Source organism: Coregonus lavaretus (genome assembly GCF_964263955.1).
Source record: "Coregonus lavaretus genome assembly, chromosome: 39".
Classification (NCBI taxonomy): Eukaryota; Metazoa; Chordata; class Actinopteri; order Salmoniformes; family Salmonidae; genus Coregonus; species Coregonus lavaretus.
The window spans coordinates 2,680,886-2,700,564 of record NC_140026.1 but is presented as its reverse complement, the minus strand read 5'-3'; the positions used below and the strand labels follow the sequence as shown (position 1 = coordinate 2,700,564).

Sequence of the window (19,679 nt, the reverse complement as noted above, 5' to 3'; positions counted from 1 at the left end):
AGAAGAGAAGAGAAGAGAAGAGAAGAGAAGAGAAGAGAAGAGAAGAGAAGAGAAGAGAAGAGAAGAGAAGAGAAGAGAAGAGAAGAGAAGAGAAGAGAAGACAAGAGAAGAGAAGAGAAGAGAAGATAAATGTCAAAAGAGAACTCTCCAAACTAGTACTTTAGGTTGATCAGTTATGGTTTAGTTGCAACATCAGGAAATACTAACAGAAATACATATCAAGAACTTGAGACACGTGACGTCCTTTCTCTGATAAAAATAGTGATGTGCAACATTTTATAACCGCCCCCTCATCTAAGAAAGCAATGACCTCTCACTATACTTTAACATTAACCTGCTGTAGTTCTACAACCAACACACACAAATGTCTTGTGTGTTTTTAAAACTGAAATGTGATTGCAAAGAGGTCGTTCAAGTAAGCATAGATTTCCATACTTTTTCATAATGGTCCCCTGAGGGAATCGAACCCACAACCCTATTCCATTACTGTGCTACATTCCACGTGTAAACTACCTGATCAGGTCTTGCTCATATTCTCACCATCCTACAGACAAGGTCTTAATGACTAATGGCATCACTGTTCCAGTTAGGGGGGTTCTGTGTCTGTGTTTATATCTATGTGGTCAGACAGACAGACAGACAGACAGACAGACAGACAGACAGACAGACGGTGTCTGTGTCACGGAGACCACCAGACAGGAAGTGACACAATATGTTACATGAAACGTAGAAGGGGGCCTTTGTCAGTAAGCTAGGACCCACTTCCTCACAAAAAACACACTGAACAATGAGCATGCAGGATAACTCATGCAAACCTTTCTGCAGGCATACGATGCCTACATGAAAATACACACACACACCGTTCTGATACCATCAGCCTGATCACCGCAGTAACAGACCCCAAACACGCACTCCTCATTGTCTAACTCTCAAGCTGAGTGAAGGGGTATTTTCAGAGAACGACTATAGATTGTGACTTCCTTTTCAACTAACATACAGGCAGTCTTTTTTAGAACAGCAGCTCTCATCAAAATAAGTCTCTTCTCTCCCTTCTCTACTCTCTCTCTCTTCTCTGTGTGTTTTGGTGAGTCTAGCTAGCTACCAGTCAGTCACAGAGAGATAGGGAGGACGTACAGCCAGAGGAAACAGACACACAACACCTAACAGAGATGTCTGGTGGTCCCCTCTCCTGCTTCTCCAAACAGGGAATACTCCTACTCTCTATCTTCCACTATGGTTAGTATTGTATGGATTCTTTACTTTCTCCTGTTCATGTTTTGTATCTATTACATGTACTTGCTTGCATAATAAAGTTAGGAAAACTGTTCAACGGTTAACTTCCTTGTTGGTTTGTACATGGTGTGTGTTGAATGGGAAGTGCCTTGTCAGTGATTGGTTGGATATATCAAAACATTTACTTTATTACTGTGTGATAACACCTCTGACTATATTCAGACAAACATATATGGTGTTTTGATAATGCATTGTTTTATGAAACACATTCCGTCTGTGATGGTGTGGTTGGATCAATAGCTTTTGCAGTGCCTCTGGAAAGCAGGAGATCTTACGATCATGTTCTAGATGCATGTCATTCATTAAATTTAAAGTGATCCAATGTTTTTAAGGCGTCCCTTACAAAAATAACTCGCTATCACTTTATTTGGATAGTCCCAAGTAGGTAGTTTGTAGATGGTTTGTAGATGTTCAATAACTGTCAACAACATTTCCACTAACTATCTACTAACCCTAACCCTAGCCCTAACTCTAACTTTAACCCTTATCCTATCCTTAACCTTTACCCTAACCATTATTCTAAACCTAACCTTAACTTAAACTTAGCAAGCAGTTGTTTTTCAACAGATAGTTTGTTGATGGTATGACCATCTGTAGATAATCTACAGTGCATTCGGAAAGTATTCAGACCACCTCCCTTTTTCCACATTCTCTTATGTTACACCCCTATTCTAAAATGGAATAAATAAATACAAATTCTCATCAATCTACATACAACACCCCATTATAACAATGCGAAAACAGGTTTTTAGACATTTTTGCAAATGTATTAAAAATGAAAAAACAGATACCTTACAGGACCTCAGACTGGGTCGACGGTTCACCTTCCAACAGGACAACAACCCTAAGTATTCAGAACCTATGCTATGAGAATCGAAATTATATTCAGGTGCATCCTTTTTCCATTGATAATCCATGAGATGTGTTTACAACTTGATTGGAGTCCACCTGCGGTAAATTCAATTGATTTGACATGATTTGGAAAGGCACACACCTGTCTCTATATAAGGTCCCACAGTTGACAGTGCATGTCAGAGCAAAAACCAAGCCATGAGGTCGAAGGAATTGTCCGTAGAGCTCCGAGACAGGATTGTGTCGAGGCACAGATCTGTGGAATGTTACCAAAAAATGTCTGCAGCAATGAAGGTCCCCAAGAATAATAATAATAATAATATGCCATTTTGCAGACGCTTTTATCCAAAGCGACTTACAGTCATGCGCGCATACATTTTTGTGTATGGGTGGTCTCGGGGATCGAACCCACTACCTTGGCGTTACAAGCGCCGTGCTCTACCAGCTGAGCTACAGAGGACCACAGCGGCCTCGATCATTCTTAAATGGAAGAAGTTTGGAACCATCAAGACTCTTCCTAGAGCTGGCCGCCCGGCCAAACTGAGTAATCAGGGGAGAAGGGCCTTGGTCAGTGAGGTGACTGAAACCTCAATGGTCACTCTGACAGAGCTCCAGAGTTATTCTGTGGAGATGGGCGAAACTTCCAGAAGGACAACCATCTCTGCAGCACTCTACCAATAAGGCCTTTATGGTAGAGTGGCCAGATGGAAGCCACTCCTCAGTAAAAGGCACAAGACAGCCCGCTTGGAGTTTGCCAAAAGGAACCTAAAGGACTCTCAGACCATGAGAAACAAGATTCTCTGGTCTGATGAAACCAAGATTGAACTTTTTGGCCTGAATGCCAAGCGTCACATCTGGAAGAAACCTGGCACCATCCCTATACTGAAGCATGGTGGTGTCAGCATCATGCTATGTTTTTTTTTTTTCAGCGGCAAGGACTGGGAGACTAGTCAGGATCGAAGGAAAGATGAACGCCGCAAAGTACAAAGAGGACATTGATGAAAACCTGCTCCAGAGCGCTCAGGACCTCAGACTGGGTCGACGGTTCACCTTCCAACAGGACAACAACCCTAAGCACACAGCCAAGACAACGCAGGAGTGGCTTTGGGACAAGTCTCTGAATGTCCTTGAGTGGCCCAGCCAGAGCCCAGACTTGAACCCGATCGAACATCTCTGGAGAGACCTGAATATAGCTGTGCAGCGACGCTCTCCATCCAACCTGAGGATCTGCAGAGAAGAATGGAGAAACTCCCCAAATACAGGTGTGCCAAGCTTGTAGCATCATACCTAAGAAGATTTGAGGCTGTAATCGCTGCCAAAGGTGCTTCAACAAAGTACTGAGTAAAGGGTCTGAATACTTATGTAAATGTGATATTTCAGTTTTTAAATTTTAATTAATTTGTACACATTTCTAAAAACCTGTTTTTGCTTTGTCATTATGGGGTATTGTGTGTAGATTGATGAGGGAAAAATAACAATTGAACCAATTTTAGAATAAGGCTGTAACGTAACAAAAATGTGAAAAAAGTAATGCGGTCTGAATACATTCCGAATGCACTATATATGGTACTATCCAAATAAAGTGTGACCAAATAACTTGTCTGCAGGACAAGAACAACTGCTATTATGTCCTACATATTAAAGTTTGCGTCATTGTAACTGCATTCTTTTTTTCATAATTAATGAAAGAAGACATTTTTTAAAGGTTAATAATACATAATTGATTGTTGCCCATGGAGTGTATGATGCATTTCTGGTGCATAATTACACAGTAAAAACATTATGTAATAATAATAATAATAACAATAATAATAATAATAATAATAATAATAATAATAATAATAATAATAATAATAATAATGATGATAATAATGATACTAGTAATAAAAGTAATAATAGTAATACTAATAATAATAATACATTGTTTTTATATAGAGCTTTTCATGGATCCAAAGTGTTTGCATTTCCACATAGTTGATTTGTACTTAGACGTGAGCCAAGGAGCATTTATTGATAAAGATCCACCCCTACTTCTCTTGTCCTGTAATCTCATCCTGTTCTGCTGAATGTGGGGGAGGAGTGGACTTTAATAAACTAAAGTATAGGACCCACACACTCAAATATGTAAAGATATGTTAAATATGGATATTTAAAATGTCATGCAGTATAAATGAAACCTGGAAAAGTGATATTTAAATTAAATCCATTATTATCTATTCATTGATGGGGTAACACTTTACATTGCAGTATATTATTGTGTCATTATTTGTGTAGGCACACTGTAGGTGCACTGTGTACTTTGTAACAATGAGTAACTACAACACTTTCTACACTGTACTTACATGAATAATAAATACACAGTAATAACAGCCCTGTAGTGTAAGTGTAACCATTGATTGATGTCAGAATGTCATGTTGTGTATTTGTGTGTTTCAGGTGTGGGTATTTCTATGTTGTTCAACAAAGGAGTGGGGGACTCAGTGGAGCTTCCCTCAGGCTTAGAAAGGAAAGATTTAAAGTCAATGGAGTGGTAGTATAACAAAATGGTCATTGCAGAATTTGAAGATAACTTTACCTTACCAAGATCACAGTTTGAGGGGAGACTAGAGATGAACGACAATAACTTCAGTTTAACAATCAGAGAACTGACACTGCAAGACTCAGGGGAATTTCTAGTTTCTGCCGCATCAAACGAAGGACACCAGATTCCAACCATGACCATCCATCTTCAGATCCATGGTATGCTCCTTTGTGTTATTACAAAGTTGTATCCTGTATTGTCTATCTCCTGAAGGTATGGTCCATTTAGAATGATTCTCTCTCTCTCTCTCTCTCTCTCTCTCTCTCCCCCCTCTCTCTCTCTCTCTCTCTCTCTCTCTCTCTCTCTCTCTCTCTCTCTCTCTCTCTCTCTCTCTCACTCTCTCTCTCTCTCTCTCTCTCTCTCTCTGTTTCTCTCTCTCTCTCTCTCTGTCTCCCCCTCTCTCTCTCTCTATCTCTGTGTTTCTCTCTCTGTTTCTCTCTCTGTCTCTCTCTCTCTTACTCTCTCTCTCGCTCTCTCTCTGTTTCTCTCTCTCTCTTGCTCTCTCTCCGCTCTCTCTCTCTCTCTGTTTCTCACTCTCTCTCTTTCTCCCTCTCTCTCTCTCTCTATATCTGTGTTTCTCTCTCTGTTCTCTCTCTGTCTCTCTCTCTCTCTTGCTCTCGCTCTCTCTCTCTCAGAGCCTATATCCAAGGTGGCGATCCAGAAGAAGATGAAGCTATTGGCCAACCAGTCCTGTTCAGTATGGCTGCTGTGCAACGTGTCTGTCTGCTCCATCCTCTCCTACACCTGGGAGAGAGGGAATGAGACGTACAGGGACGACCAGCAGATACACTTCTCTCTGTCACCAGCAGACGGAGACATCAGTGTAACCTGCAATGCCTCCGACTCAGTCAGTTGGAAATCTGCATCTACAACAGTAAAGTGTAGTAATGACACAACAACCCCAGGTAACCAGATATCATAATAATCCACTCCATACACTTTTCATACAGTGTGTTTCTGTGCTTATGTTGTCAAATATAATATACAGTATTATGTAGTACATGTGATGACATTGAGTAGATATAATATATAGTATTATGCAATACATGCGATTACATTGAGTAGATATAATATATAGTATTATGTAATACATGTGATTACATTGGGTAGATATAATATATAGTATTATGTAATACATGTGATTACATTGAGTAGATATAATATAGAACTCTGTAGGCTTTAGCATATTGCAGAGTCTAATCCAGTGGTTCCCAGCTCCAGTCCTCCAGTACCCCCAACAGTACACATTTTTATTGTAGCCCGGGACAAGCACACATGATTCTACTTGTCATTAATCATCAGGCCCTCATTGAGTTAATTCAGGGTTTTTTTGGTCTGGGACTACAACATAAAATGTTTGCTGTTGGGGGTACTAGAGGACTGGAGTTGGGAACCACTGGTCTAATCCAGTGTTTCTTAGTCCTGGTCCTGGGGACCCAAAGGGGGGCACAATTTAGTTGTTGCCCTAACACTACACGCTTGATTCCACTAAGGTATGATGATGAGTTGATTAGTGGAATCAGGTGTGTTAGTGCTAGGGCAAAAAAGAAAACGTGGACCCCTTTGGGTCTCCATGACCAGGTTTAAGAAACACCAGTCTAATCACATCTGTGTTATAGAGTATGATACATGGCTGGCCTGGAATAGGATCTACATCGGGGTACCAGTAGGTGGCGGTGTGGTGCTGATCCTCACTGTAGCTGTGGCAGTGTATTACTGCAGGGGCCGCTGTAACACGGGTTTGTACAGCATAGGGGCCTCATCTATACTTAAAGGGACATTTTAGGCTCTGGATGTATTCTTAGGATGTTTATGATGTGACATAAGCATAATTAGATATTTTGTTCAAAATGTTGGGCTTAGGGATATTATGGAAATCGAAAAGCGAGTGTGAAACCTCAGAAGTGTGTAATGTATTAATTATTGGGTAAGTTTGTGGATATCCTTTTTAGTATCTATCTTATTGGTTGATATTTAGTTATTGTCATAAACAGCAGATCTAACTGACAACACAAGAATGAAAGATGTAAGTATGGAGTAAACTACCAGAATTTTGGTAACTTTCAAGAATTGTATGTAATTTATCACTAGACAACTAGAGCCCCTTTTGGTATTTCAGATGATCACAGGTGTCTGTAATTATCTCTGGCCCTCTGTGTGGCCTTATCACGTAAAATATATGAAATAACTAAATGAGATTATTTAAAAATAATTAAATTGAATCACAAAGCTGTGAAAAAAAATCAAAAATCAAAACGATGTTTTATATGAGGTTTTTAGCATAAATATCCTTTATGTTTGTTTAATAAAAATTTTAGAGTTCATTGAAAATATGGCCATTGTTGATTAGATGCTTTTTAAAATTAATTAGGCTAGTTTATCTTTAACCATATGGTCTATCCACTAGAAACTCACAGACAATATGGACACAGCAGAGGTGTAAAGTACTTAAGTAAAAATATTTTAAAGTACTGCTTAAGTAGTCATTTTGGGTATCTGTACTTTACTTTACTATTTATATTTATGACAACTTTTACTTTTACTCCGCTACATTCCTAAAGAAAATAATGTACTTTTTACTCCATACACATCCCTGACACCCAAAAGTATTCATTACATTTTGAATGCTTAGCAGGACAGGAAAATGGTCCAATTCACACACTTATCAACAGAACATCCCTGGTCATCCCTACTGCCTCTGATTGAAAATCTGATTTATTCAATTCTCCACGTGGTCTAAAGGGCACATCATGTAATATAACAGGCTTTCAAAATTAAAATGTACAATTTATACATAAAATATCAAAGGGATGTTCCTCTGGATTATATGTATAAAGTGGTTACTATGGAGACTGGGATGTCCAAGCACTGTTTTCATGGAACGACCCATGTATGTGTACTGTATTCCACTATACTGTGTATTGTAATTGCTGATAGGCAGTGTTTTTGTGCAATGTTCATCCATTTTGTTTATAGGTTTAAGTACCTTTTTCTGTATATATTCCAGACAAGATCAAACAGTCAGGCAATGTACATCTATGAGACTGTAGGTGATCTGGCTGTCCCAAGACTGAACACGGTGAGAGCGAGACATGAATGGTCATACCTGATATCTTTGAACATAAATAAAATAAAACAGTCTCTGCGTGAATAGGAGACTATGTAGTCTACTTGGAAATTGTCTACATTTCATAATGCTGAAACAGTTTCTTCTTGGTTACCTGTCACATTTAGCCGCAGACTCTGTATGACAAGATCACATTTGGACGCCAGCCAGAAGCCCCTTCTTCTTCCAATCAGGAAGTACTGTGAGCTGAACAGGATGTGGTCATAAGCTGGGCATTTATAGATATAGACCCTTCTGCATCCTCTGCATCCTTCATGTGGACCTTCTGTACATAGATGTTACTGATTCATTTAATCACGACCTGCACATTTCTGTTTTGTTTTGCTTACTTTTTCAGAACTACAGTCTTTATCTGTTCATGATCATTATGCACTACAACTTGTTATTTTCAAGATATTAAGAGTTACATAACTATGTCTTAGGTTCTATTGCATTCTATTGTTGAATTGACTGTTTATATTTGCGTAATAACGACGAATAGCAATACAAAGCTATATTCTTGAAGATTACCGGTGATTCTGTGGGACTCTTCAAGAGTTGAAAACAATTGATTTGTATTTGTATTGTAGTTTAGATGTGTCTATTGTACAGTAATACGTTTTATATTCCACAGACATGCTTTGTAGAAATCACATAAGCCACATTCCCATCAATTCAACATATGCTCACAAACTATATTTTGTTGTTGTGTGAAATCAGACAATGACTAGACCTTAAAACAATAATACTGTCTTTACATATTGAGAAAAAGGAGAGAACATCCTAATAAATATCATGATTTGTAGAAATCATAACGCATAGATCATATAATGATTCACAGTCACAAAAGTGCAGTATTTGAGAAAGGCTACCTTCAAGTGATAGAAAAACATGAATTACAACATAAATTACATTTAGGTATTTCAGGTGTATTATCCTCTTCATTACATAATAATAATAATAATAATATATGTATTTTATATAGCGCTTTCATTTAAGAACCTCAAAGTCACTTTAAAAAACTATCACAAAAACAAAAGGATCTGGCAAATTCTTGGGCGATTGGCTTCAACAGCATCAGATGATAAGGCATTGAGGCAGTATGGATAGACAGTAGCTTGAGTGGGGGAGCATAGATGGAACAACCAGGGAGAAATGTCAGTCAGGGCAGGTGCTCTTCATCAGGCACTTTGTCAAGTACGATGTTCAGCTCCTCTCTATAGGTAGACTGGAGTTTCTTTCAACTTCCGAAAGTGTAGCACCCACCTGGTTGATGCTTCGACGCCTGTAAAAATGCCAAAAAATACCAACACACCTTGGTATAGACATGTGATGTACATACCGTGGTATTGTACATACACTAGTTGAAAAAACATTGTTTCCACTTCATTTCAACCAAAACAATATATAGTATTTAAGGAGATTGAATCAATGTGGAAAAGTGATTGAATTTGCAAAAAATCATCAACGTCTAAATCCAATGACACGCTGATTTCTTGGGGGGGATTTCACGTTGAATTCACATTAGTTGACAACTTAACCAAATGTAAATCAAAAATAGACGTTGAACTGATTGATGTCTCTGCCCAGTGGGAAGTAGATTCTAAAGAAAAGCTACTTACTTGTTGAACCTGGTTGATAAGCATGTGAGGGACTCTATGGCAAACATAAAACAAGGCAGTCAGTGATATCTTCTGTTGTACCTATTTTGCACCTAGCACAGAAAAGAAAGGTTGCAAAACATCTTCATTTCAGCTAGAACTTAAATTAAGGGAGCATATATTTATACACAAGACATCTGGAGGCACTGTGAAATTTGATAGAAATTACAATTATTTGTAATTTAATTCCCACTCACCTCTGAAAATATATGTTAAAAGACATCCGAACAGAAATCCTAAGAGCAACTTTACGATCCCGGGGACGCGGGTCTCCCCCTCCACCACCACGTCAGGCTTGGGCTGTTCATCTGAGGACATGGGAGAGAAAAAAAGAGTGTAGTAACAAGTTAAGAACACAAATAAGGCCTCACTGTCACACCCTGACTCAGGGGACTCGTATATGTTGAGTCAGGGTGTGTATATTCTTTGTTGTGTATTTTCTATGTGGTGTATCTAGTATGTATATATCTATGTTGGCCGGTGTGGTTCCCAATCAGAGGCAGCTGTCGCTCGTTGTCTCTGATTGGGGTTTATACTTAAGCAGCCGATTGGCACTGTTTAGTTGTGGGATCTTGTTCCGGTTAAGGTTTGTTGTGTCTACCTTAGGACTTCACGTTTTGTTTGTTTGTTGTTTTGTTGTGTGTTTATTAAGTTGAATAAACATGTACGTATATCACGCTGCACCTTGGTCTATCCCGTCATTGAACGAACGTGACAGAAGATCCCACCAAACGAGGACCAAGCAGCGTGCCCAGGCGGAGCGAATGGCCATGTCACAGGTGGGCAAATTGTGGTAATGGGAAGAGATCTTTGCGGGAAAAGGACCATGGGCTAAGGTAGATGCCCACGCAGGAGAGGAGCAACGGCAACACGGAGGGCGCCGGTCAAGGAGGAAGCCCGAGAAGCAGCCCCAAGAAAATGTTTGGGGGGGGGGCACACGGGGTGGTTGGCGGAGCCTAGTGTCAGTGCAGAGCCAACTCCCCGTACTCACGCGAGGAAGCGTGTGACTGGGCAGGCTCCGTGTTATGCGGAGCTACGTACTGTGTCGCCAGTGTGCCGGCACCGTCCTGTACGTCCTGTGCTTGCACCACGCACGTGTCGTGCGAAGATGGGCATCCAGCCAGGACGGGGTGTGCCGGCTCAACCCTCCTGGTCTCCAGTACGCCTCCTCGGTCCCGCATATCCTGTGCCGGTTCTACGAACTGTATCGCCAGTGCGCGTGCACAGCCCTGTGCGTCCTGTGCTGATGCCTCACACATACTGTGCGGATGTAGGCATCTAGCCAGGACGGGTTGTGCCAGACCTCGAGTCCGCCTCCACAGTCCGGTAAGTCCTGTTCCTGCTCCTCGCACCAAGCCGGTGGTGCGCATTGCCAGTCCGGCCCGGCCTGTTCCTGCTCCTCGCACCAAGCCAGTGGTGCGCGTCGCCAGTCCGGCCCGGCCTGTTCCTGCTCCTCGCACCAAGCCAGTGGTGCGCGTCGCCAGTCCGGCCGGCCTATTCCTGCTCCTCGCACCAAGCCAGTGGTGCGCGTCGCCAGTCCGACCTGGCCTGTTCCTGCTCCTCGTACCAAGCCAGTGGTGCGCGTCGCCAGTCCGGCCCGGCCTGTTCCTGCTCCTCGCACCAAGCCAGTGGTGCGCGTCGCCAGTCCGGCCCGGCCTGTTCCTGCTCCTCGCACCAAGCCAGTGGTGCACGTCGCCAGTCCGACCCGGCCTGTTCCTGCTCCTCGCACCAAGCCAGTGGTGCGCGTCGCCAGTCCGGCCCGGCCTGTTCCTGCTCCTCGCACCAAGCCAGTGGTGCGCATCGCCAGTCAGGCCCGACCTGTTCCTGCTCCTCGCACCAAGCCAGTGGTGCGCGTCGCCAGTCCGGCCCGGCCTGTTCCTGCTCCTCGCACCAAGCCAGTGGTGCGCGTCGCCAGTCCGGCCGGCCTATTCCTGCTCCTCGCACCAAGCCAGTGGTGCGCGTCGCCAGTCCGACCTGGCCTGTTCCTGCTCCTCGTACCAAGCCAGTGGTGCGCGTCGCCAGTCCGGCCCGGCCTGTTCCTGCTCCTCGCACCAAGCCAGTGGTGCGCGTCGCCAGTCCGGCCCGGCCTGTTCCTGCTCCTCGCACCAAGCCAGTGGTGCACGTCGCCAGTCCGACCCGGCCTGTTCCTGCTCCTCGCACCAAGCCAGTGGTGCGCGTCGCCAGTCCGGCCCGGCCTGTTCCTGCTCCTCGCACCAAGCCAGTGGTGCGCATCGCCAGTCAGGCCCGACCTGTTCCTGCTCCTCGCACCAAGCCAGTGGTGCGCGTCGCCAGTCCGGAGCCTGAGCAGTCCGCTCCACCGGTGCCTAATCCAGCTCCGGTCAGCGGCTCCAGTCCAGAACCAGACATCAGCCCCTCTCCAGGTTGGGGGTCTCCCACACCAGGGTCCAGACAGGGCTTGGTACTTCGTGGGAGGAAGGAGAGGGGAAGCAGCGTGCCGAGGTCCAGACCAGACCAGGGGCGCAACAGGGAGGCGGAGAGTAAGTGGTCGTCACGCCCGGAGCCGGATCCGCCTCCGAGGCGGAATGCCCACCCGGCCACTACCCTGGTATGTGAAGGTTGTGCGGTCAGAGTCCGCACCTTTGGGGGGGGGGGGGGATACTGTCACATCCTGACTCTGGGGACTTGTATATGTTGAGTCAGGGTGTGTATATTCTTTGTTGTGTATTTTCTATGTGGTGTATCTAGTATGTGTAGATCTATGTTGGCCGGTGTGGTTCCCAATCAGAGGCAGCTGTCGCTCGTTGTCTCTGATTGGGGATCAAACTTAGGCAGCCGATTGGCACTGTTTAGTTGTGGGATCTTGTTAAGGTTTGTTGTGTCTACCTTAGGACTTCACGTTTCGTTTCATTTGTTGTTTTGTCGTGTGTTTATTAAGTTGAATAAACATGTATGTATATAACACTGCGCCTTGGTCTGTCCCATCATTGAACGAATGTGACACTCACTTTGTTCACAAATTCAACCGCAAGCTTGACCAGCATCTACAATAATTCCTCCCTGTCTTACTGCATAGCTGGCTGGCCTAAGAATTCCCGCCCAAAGGTTCATCAAGACACCAGTTTTTCCTAGTCAGGTCATGTGTTACAGAAATAAATCCTGGCCCTAGAAATGACTGTACCTTGGCATGTCTCCCTCACAACCCTAGAGGCGTTAGTGAGCCCGTTGCTGGCAGTACATATGAAGGTGACATTTCTGTTGGGGCTGTAAGAAGTCTAGACAACAGATATGTTGGCTTTGGGACTCCCCCTCCAGAAGGAGCCGTCAAACGAAGCCTCTGGCTCCCAAGAAAAGCTGATGTCCTTCACTGTAGAGGAGCACTGAAGAGCCATCACATAGTGGCCGTCCTTCAAAACGCTGAAGACCTTACAAACACTAGGCTCAACGAGACGCTCTGGACATTTGAACAGAAACAAAGGAAGATCTTGTGAATAGATAACACATTTTACATAAACAAAACTGGCAATGAAATCTGAATAAAGTAGAGATAAAAATTAGCAACAGTTTGAAATTATTTGAAAGAACAGTTTTGTCTGTAATAGGCTAGCAAAGGAGAGACATGTACAAAACATACAATTCCCAAACCTTTACTTGTGGAGGGTGATTTATGTCCAATGAGTGCAATTTTTGGGGACCCTTGGCATTTTGGCTCACTTGCGCCCCTAGAGGCAAATCTTGCAAACATCCTACAGAGTGCAACTTTAAAACAGGGCACGGTTGTGATTGAGACCCTGACCTGTCACAGTGATGCGTACCTTATTGCTGCTTATCAGCTGCTCTCCCTGACCGTGTGTGAGGAGAACAGAGTAAAGCATGTCATCCCTTCTCCTAACATCTCTGATCTCCAAGTCATCAGACTCAGATACATACAGGAATTGAACTACTTTATTTATTTTCTGCCTCAGAGTCTCATGGTGGTGTGCTGTTCTCTCTCCAGTCTCTCCAGTCTCTCCAGTCGTAGCTCCTGGATCCTCTACATCAGTCCTAGTAGGAGTGGTTGTGGGTCTGGTTGTTGCTGGTGTTCTACTGGTCATTCTCCTGGTCCTGCTGTGGAGATATCAAAACAGCAAAGGTGAGACTTTTACTATTTCTCATTCAATGTTTCATTCATGTTTAGGAGAGAAATTTCTAAATAAAAATAAAAATATTTGAAGAAAGTTCAGTACATAACACAATGTGTTTGTCATTACAGGTTCCTATTTCAACAGAATATTCTGGTGAGTACACCTTTCTCTCAACTATATTGATACGTACAGTATAACATATTCTCTGTGCTTCCTATGCTGAGTATCTCTCTCCCTGTAGGCCCCCTCAGCCCCAGAGCACCAACCAGGACCCCCAACAGGACCAAGGATCTACCCAGGGCCAGGCTCCTGATACTGGGTATACACATCAGCAGCATGGTCAGTCTCTCAGCCCAGACCTCTACCACTCTCCTCTCTCTGTAACCTCATACACTGGCTCATCAACATCCACTTTGTTTACAACATGTTACCGTACAATGTGTCCCTAGTCAAGCTAAGGGATAATCAACCTAACTAACCTGCCTCTCTCTTCTATGACCAACAGGTGGCACTAACATCTACGATACGATCAATCCCTCAGACAACAATGATAATGGTAGTGTAATGTAATGTTTTCAGTATGAATGTGTAGTAGCCTGCTTCTCTTCATTTAATATGACATGTAGAGTTTGACTAAGTGGAGGTGTTTGTGTATTATGTCTCAGATGCTGCTGGTGCTTCTGCTGCTGGACCAAGTCATGTGACTTACGCCCAGATTCAACGGAACAAGTTGGACAACAAAAAGAAAGGTGACTCAACTGTGACATACAGTGGGGAGAACAAGTATTTGATACACTGCCGATGTTGCAGGTTTTCCTACTTACAATGCATGCAGAGGTCTGTAATTGTTATCATAGGTACACTTCAACTGTGAGAGATGGAATCTAAAACAAAAATCCAGAAAATCACATTGTATGATTTTTAAGTAATTAATTTGCATTTTATTGCATGACATAAGTATTTGATACATCAGAAAAGCAGAACTTAATATTTGGTACAGAAACCTTTGTTTGCAATTACAGAGATCATACGTTTCCTGTAGGTCTTGACCAGGTTTGCACACACTGCAGCAGGGATTTTGGCCCACTCCTCCATACAGACCTTCTCCAGATCCTTCAGTTTTCGGGGCTGTCGCTGGGCAATACAGACTTTCAGCTCCCTCCAAAGATGTTCTATTGGGTTCAGGTCTGGAGACTGGCTAGGCCACTCCAGGACCTTGAGATGCATCTTACGGAGCCACTCCTTAGTTGCCCTGGCTGTGTGTTTCGGGTCGTTGTCATGCAGGAAGACCCAGCCACGACCCATCTTCAATGATCTTAATGAGGAAAGGAGGTTATTGGCCAAGATCTCGCGATACATGGCCCCATCCATCCTCCCCTCAATACGGTGCAGTCGTCCTGTCCCCTTTGCAGAAAAGCATCCCCAAAGAATGATGTTTCCACCTCCATGCTTCACGGTTGGGATGGTGTTCTTGGGGTTGTACTCATCCTTCTTCTTCCTACAAACACGGCGAGTTGAGTTTAGACCAAAAAGCTCAATTTTTGTCTCATCAGACCACATGACCTTCTCCCATTCCTCCTCTGGATCATCCAGATGGTCATTGGCAAACTTCATATGGGCCTGGATATGCGCTGGCTTGAGCAGGGGGACCTTGCGTGTGCTGCAGGATTTTAATCCATGACGGCGTAGTGTGTTGCTCATGGTTTTCTTTGAGACTGTGGTCCCAGCTCTCTTCAGGTCATTGACCAGGTCCTGCCGTGTAGTTCTGGGCTGATCCCTCACCTTCCTCATGATCATTGATGCCCCACGAGGTGAGATCTTGCATGGAGCCCCAGACCGAGGGTGATTGACCGTCATCTTGAACTTCTTCCAATTTCTAATAATTGCGCCAACAGTTGTTGCCTTCTCACCAAGCTGCTTGCCTGTTGTCCTGTAGCCCATCCCAGCCTTGTGTAGGTCTACAATTTTATCCCTGATGTCCTTACACAGCTCTCTGGTCTTGACCATTGTGGAGAGGTTGGAGTCTGTTTGATTGAGTGTGTGGACAGGTGTCTTATATACAGGTAACGAGTTCAAACAGGTGCAGTTAATACAGGTAATGAGTTGAGAACAGGAGGGCTTCTTAAAGAAAAACTAACAGGTCTGTGAGAGCCGGAATTCTTACTGGTTGGTAGGTGATCAACTACTTATGTCATGCAATAAAAATGCAAATTAATTACTTAAAAATCATACAATGTGATTTTCTGGATTTTTGTTTTAGATTTCGTCTCTCACAAGTTTACCTATGATAAAAATTACAGACCTCTACATGCTTTGTAAGTAGGAAAACCTGCAAAATCGGCAGTGTATCAAATACTTGTTCTCCCCAATGTATATTGATAACACAATGTAGCAGTGTATATAAGATGAGTACAATGTGTACATGTAAATATATATATATATATATATATATATATATATATATATATATATATATATATATATATATATATATATATATATATATATATATATATATATATATATATATATATATATATATATATATATATATATATATATATATATATATATATACTTTATATATGACACATACACACATACATAATAATATATATAAATATATTTACAAGTTCTCTGTACTTCTTCCTACTCTGATGTGAAGACAGGGAAAGCCACAGGTAAGAACCATTCAACAGTTTGGCAGTCATTAAAACCTTAATGCGTATTTTCTGAGTTTGTGATGAAGAAGAAGAGAGGTAAGACTAGACATCTCTCCCTCCATATTCCCATTATCAGAACTTCATAATTATTTGACCCCATGTTGAATACATTTTTATTATTATATCTATTATTCTGTGTATAATTCTGTATATAAATATTACATTATGTATATTATTGTGTATATTATTTCTGTCTATAACTGTTATATTATTCTGTATATTTTTATGTATATTATTCTGTTTATAACTTGTCTTTTTCTGCATATTATTCTGCATATTATTCTGCATATTATTTTGTATATTATTCTGCATATAACTGTTATATTACTCTGTATAGTTTTCTGTATATAACTTTTATATTATTCTGTATGTAGGTGTATATTATTCTGTATATAACCCCGCCCTCTACAGAAACAGCAACCCCACCAGGGGCAGATTGAGAGATAAAGGGATAAATAACTTTGTGTGGTGATATGTTACAGGTCCTTGAGGGAGATGGAGGGATAAATAACTTTGTGTGGTGATATGTTACAGGTCCTTGAGGGAGATGGAGGGATACATAACTTTGTGTGGTGATATGTTACAGGTCCTTGAGGGGGATGGAGGGACACATCATCAGAGGAGGAGCAGTAACAACCTGGGAACATGGATTATGCACAGACACCCACACGCACATGCAAGCGCGAGCAAGTAAAAAGAAAGTGAGTTCTGAGATATGTTGGGAATAGTGGTAAAAGAGAGTCTAAAATGATTTAAATACTTTAACTCTAATCTATGTTCAATGTCAGCAGCAATTTTCAGTGTGAAATAGTCTGAAGCAATTTGGCTATGGGTTTCACAGACATATAATAAGTTATATCACCTTAAAAAGGGATTTATTTACAATCTCTGGGGTATAACATATAGGGCAGAGAGGTATAGGAGAGTCTGACATATAACCAGGGGCGGTGTGTTCAATAGGGCGATATGGGCGACGCACTGCCAAACGGGAAAAGGAAGGGATTTTTTTTCTAATCAATTATATCACGGCAACAGTAGTTATCAGTGTTCTAATCTGATCTGACTGCCACTAAATGTCAAATCAGGCTAAAGTCGTGCTTCAAATGGCCCCGCCCGTTTTTGGGGCGATTTCAGTCAGGTTGAAAATCGCCCAGAAGTCTGTCATAGACTCTCATGTAAAATCTATTTTTTTCAAATTTCAAAGCTTTCAATACAATCTCTATGGGTGTCTGAGGGCTTGCACTTACGCGCTTTCGTCATACGTGACGTAACCATGAACGTAACTAAGAAAATAGCGGCTAGCAGCATCTCTGTTGCGACCTGCAGTGTGGCGTTATCTTATGTTTTTAATTTGTACACTTAGTGGCGTTATTTTATGTTTTTAATTTGTACACTTAGTTTACAAACATTCTGCCAACCATGGATTTCCAGTGGTGGGTTTTGGACTGATCTTGTTGATCGTGTACATACCCGCTACGAACGGACTAAATAATGAAAACGCTGCTGGCAGCGGAATCCAATACAGCTGGGAGACTTGGCTGGATGACAGAGTCCCGGACAGAGAAGTGGAGCCGGCCGGCTTCACCCTGGTCAGAGCGGACCGCGATCTGACAGTCACAGGGAAAATCGATCCTGGTAAGAGAGCGACTCTGTACCCCCGACATTGAACTGCTTTCTGTGTCACTGCGACCTTACTATCTGCCCCGTGAGTTCCCCCAATTGTTTGTTACCGTTGTGTACTGTTGATAATCACAAGTTTACTGCAGAACTGAGACCAAGTAGAGACTTTGGACAGGGTGGATATGGTATAATAAAGGCAGTTTATTCAGAGGTAAAGATATCTGGAATCGCGTGCACGGACTCGTTCGTCAAACTCTTAGGGAGCTATCTGAAGAGAGCCCTGAAAACATTGTGTGCAGACATTTTATACAATAAATGATGTAGGTTGAATCTAGTAGTTCTGATCTTCTGATTGGTCCTGATGAGTTGGGCGAGGTCCCCTCCACTGTTGCATTGGCTCTGAGTCGGGTTCTCTGTCTTCAAATGTTCAGCCTAAAGAGAGGGGATTTTTGTGTGTGTGTGTGTATGTGTGTTTAACAGTGATGATGTGTGTGTGTGTGTGTGTTATCAGTGATGATGTGTGTGTGTGTGTGTGTGTGTGTGTGTGTGTCCTCAGAGCAAGAACTCGTGAGTTGGAAGAACTGAGAGACCTATGGCGTGGGTGTTGTCCTTGGCCACCTGCTGACAAGGCTGACAAGATAGGACTCTTTTGTCCATAGTTATAGGATAGGAACAGCATTGATTGAAAACAAACGCCCAACACAAAATGGGTCATGCACAAGATTTTAGTCAGACCAAGCTATAACATTATATATTTACTACGACAGTACATTCAACCAAAAGCTAATATAACAAAGGCATCAGAGATTATTTATAATCTGTCACAGAAACTGGAATCCATCTCCCCAGATCAGTCAATAAATGCTTCTGGTATTGACTTATATGCTGCCCCTGTCTTCATGTTGTTGCTGGACATATCTTTTTTAAAATGTGTGTAGGTCACCTAAATCATCAGAAAAATTGCCCCTCCTGAGAATTTTTTCAGGAGCCGCCACTGCATATAACCCCTAACTTGAGTCCAGTCTTCGCCAATGAGAACCAAGAGGGGCCTAGCTTCGACCTTCATGACTGGGAAAGGCCTCGATTCTTAGCCGTAGAAAATCTACATCCATCACATTATATCAGAACAGGATGGATCAACAGGGATTCATGTTACTGGTTTGCATCCTAAAAAAGGATAGTTGTATTTTGCTGCATAACACACTTACATTATTTGTCTACCCATATAATGTGGATCATTGTCAGATTATTTGATATATAAGCTTCAGTAACAAAATAACACCACGGTTGTAATAACACATTAAACATGTAGTTTGTAGAATGTGTTTGTTTTGGGTCAACACTGGTAAGTTAACTTATGTATATTAGACAGTCACAGAGGATTTTCTACTGAATAACTGGTCAGGGCTTAGCACTTTCCATTCAGCTTCAGGCAACTTTGATGTAAGGCTTGATCACACCTGTAGTGACTACTTCTATCTGTCACACTCAATGTTGCTTATCCATTGTTCACTAGATATATCAATGTAATTACACCCAACACAATTTTGAAAAACAGAATGCTTCCCACCGCTAGATCACAGAACTAGATGTGATCTGGACGTGATCCCAACGATGCCACCAATGTCACGGAAGAAAGTGAAAGCTGCAACAGGGACTCTAACCAGGGCTCATACATGGCAAAGTGAACTCTAACGGCCGTTGCCATCAAAGCCTAGTAGGCCTCTGTGCAGAGGCAGTAGGCCTATAATGCTGGCATAT

The 19,679-nt window shown here is 42.4% G+C and overlaps 1 protein-coding gene and 1 long non-coding RNA gene across 2 annotated transcripts; both read left to right on the top strand.

Annotated features, from left to right (window-relative positions):
- Window positions 1-1,107: 1,107 nt before the first annotated feature.
- Window positions 1,108-8,357, top strand: LOC311113234 (SLAM family member 8-like). Its single transcript, XM_084156440.1, has 7 exons — window positions 1,108-1,236; window positions 4,582-4,884; window positions 5,362-5,631; window positions 6,346-6,465; window positions 6,721-6,752; window positions 7,734-7,805; window positions 7,961-8,357. The coding sequence occupies exons 2-7, from the start codon at window positions 4,689-4,691 to the stop codon at window positions 8,036-8,038; spliced, it is 768 nt and encodes a 255-aa protein (XP_084012566.1). The 5' UTR covers window positions 1,108-1,236; window positions 4,582-4,688; the 3' UTR covers window positions 8,039-8,357.
- A 5,464-nt stretch (window positions 8,358-13,821) lies between these two features.
- On the top strand, window positions 13,822-14,295 carry LOC311112924. The gene is made up of 3 exons (XR_014610939.1): window positions 13,822-13,914; window positions 14,081-14,131; window positions 14,241-14,295. It is a non-coding gene; the product is annotated as an uncharacterized lncRNA (long non-coding RNA).
- The last annotated feature ends 5,384 nt before the right edge of the window (window positions 14,296-19,679 follow it).

Coding starts and splice junctions, on each gene's coding strand:
- LOC311113234 (XM_084156440.1), top strand. CDS start 4,689: ATGGTCATTGCAGAATTTGAAGATAACTTTACCTTACCAAGATCACAG. Junction 5,632..6,345: donor TAATGACACAACAACCCCAG/GTAACCAGATAT, acceptor TCTGTGTTATAG/AGTATGATACATGGCTGGCC. Junction 6,753..7,733: donor ACAACACAAGAATGAAAGAT/GTAAGTATGGAG, acceptor TATATATTCCAG/ACAAGATCAAACAGTCAGGC.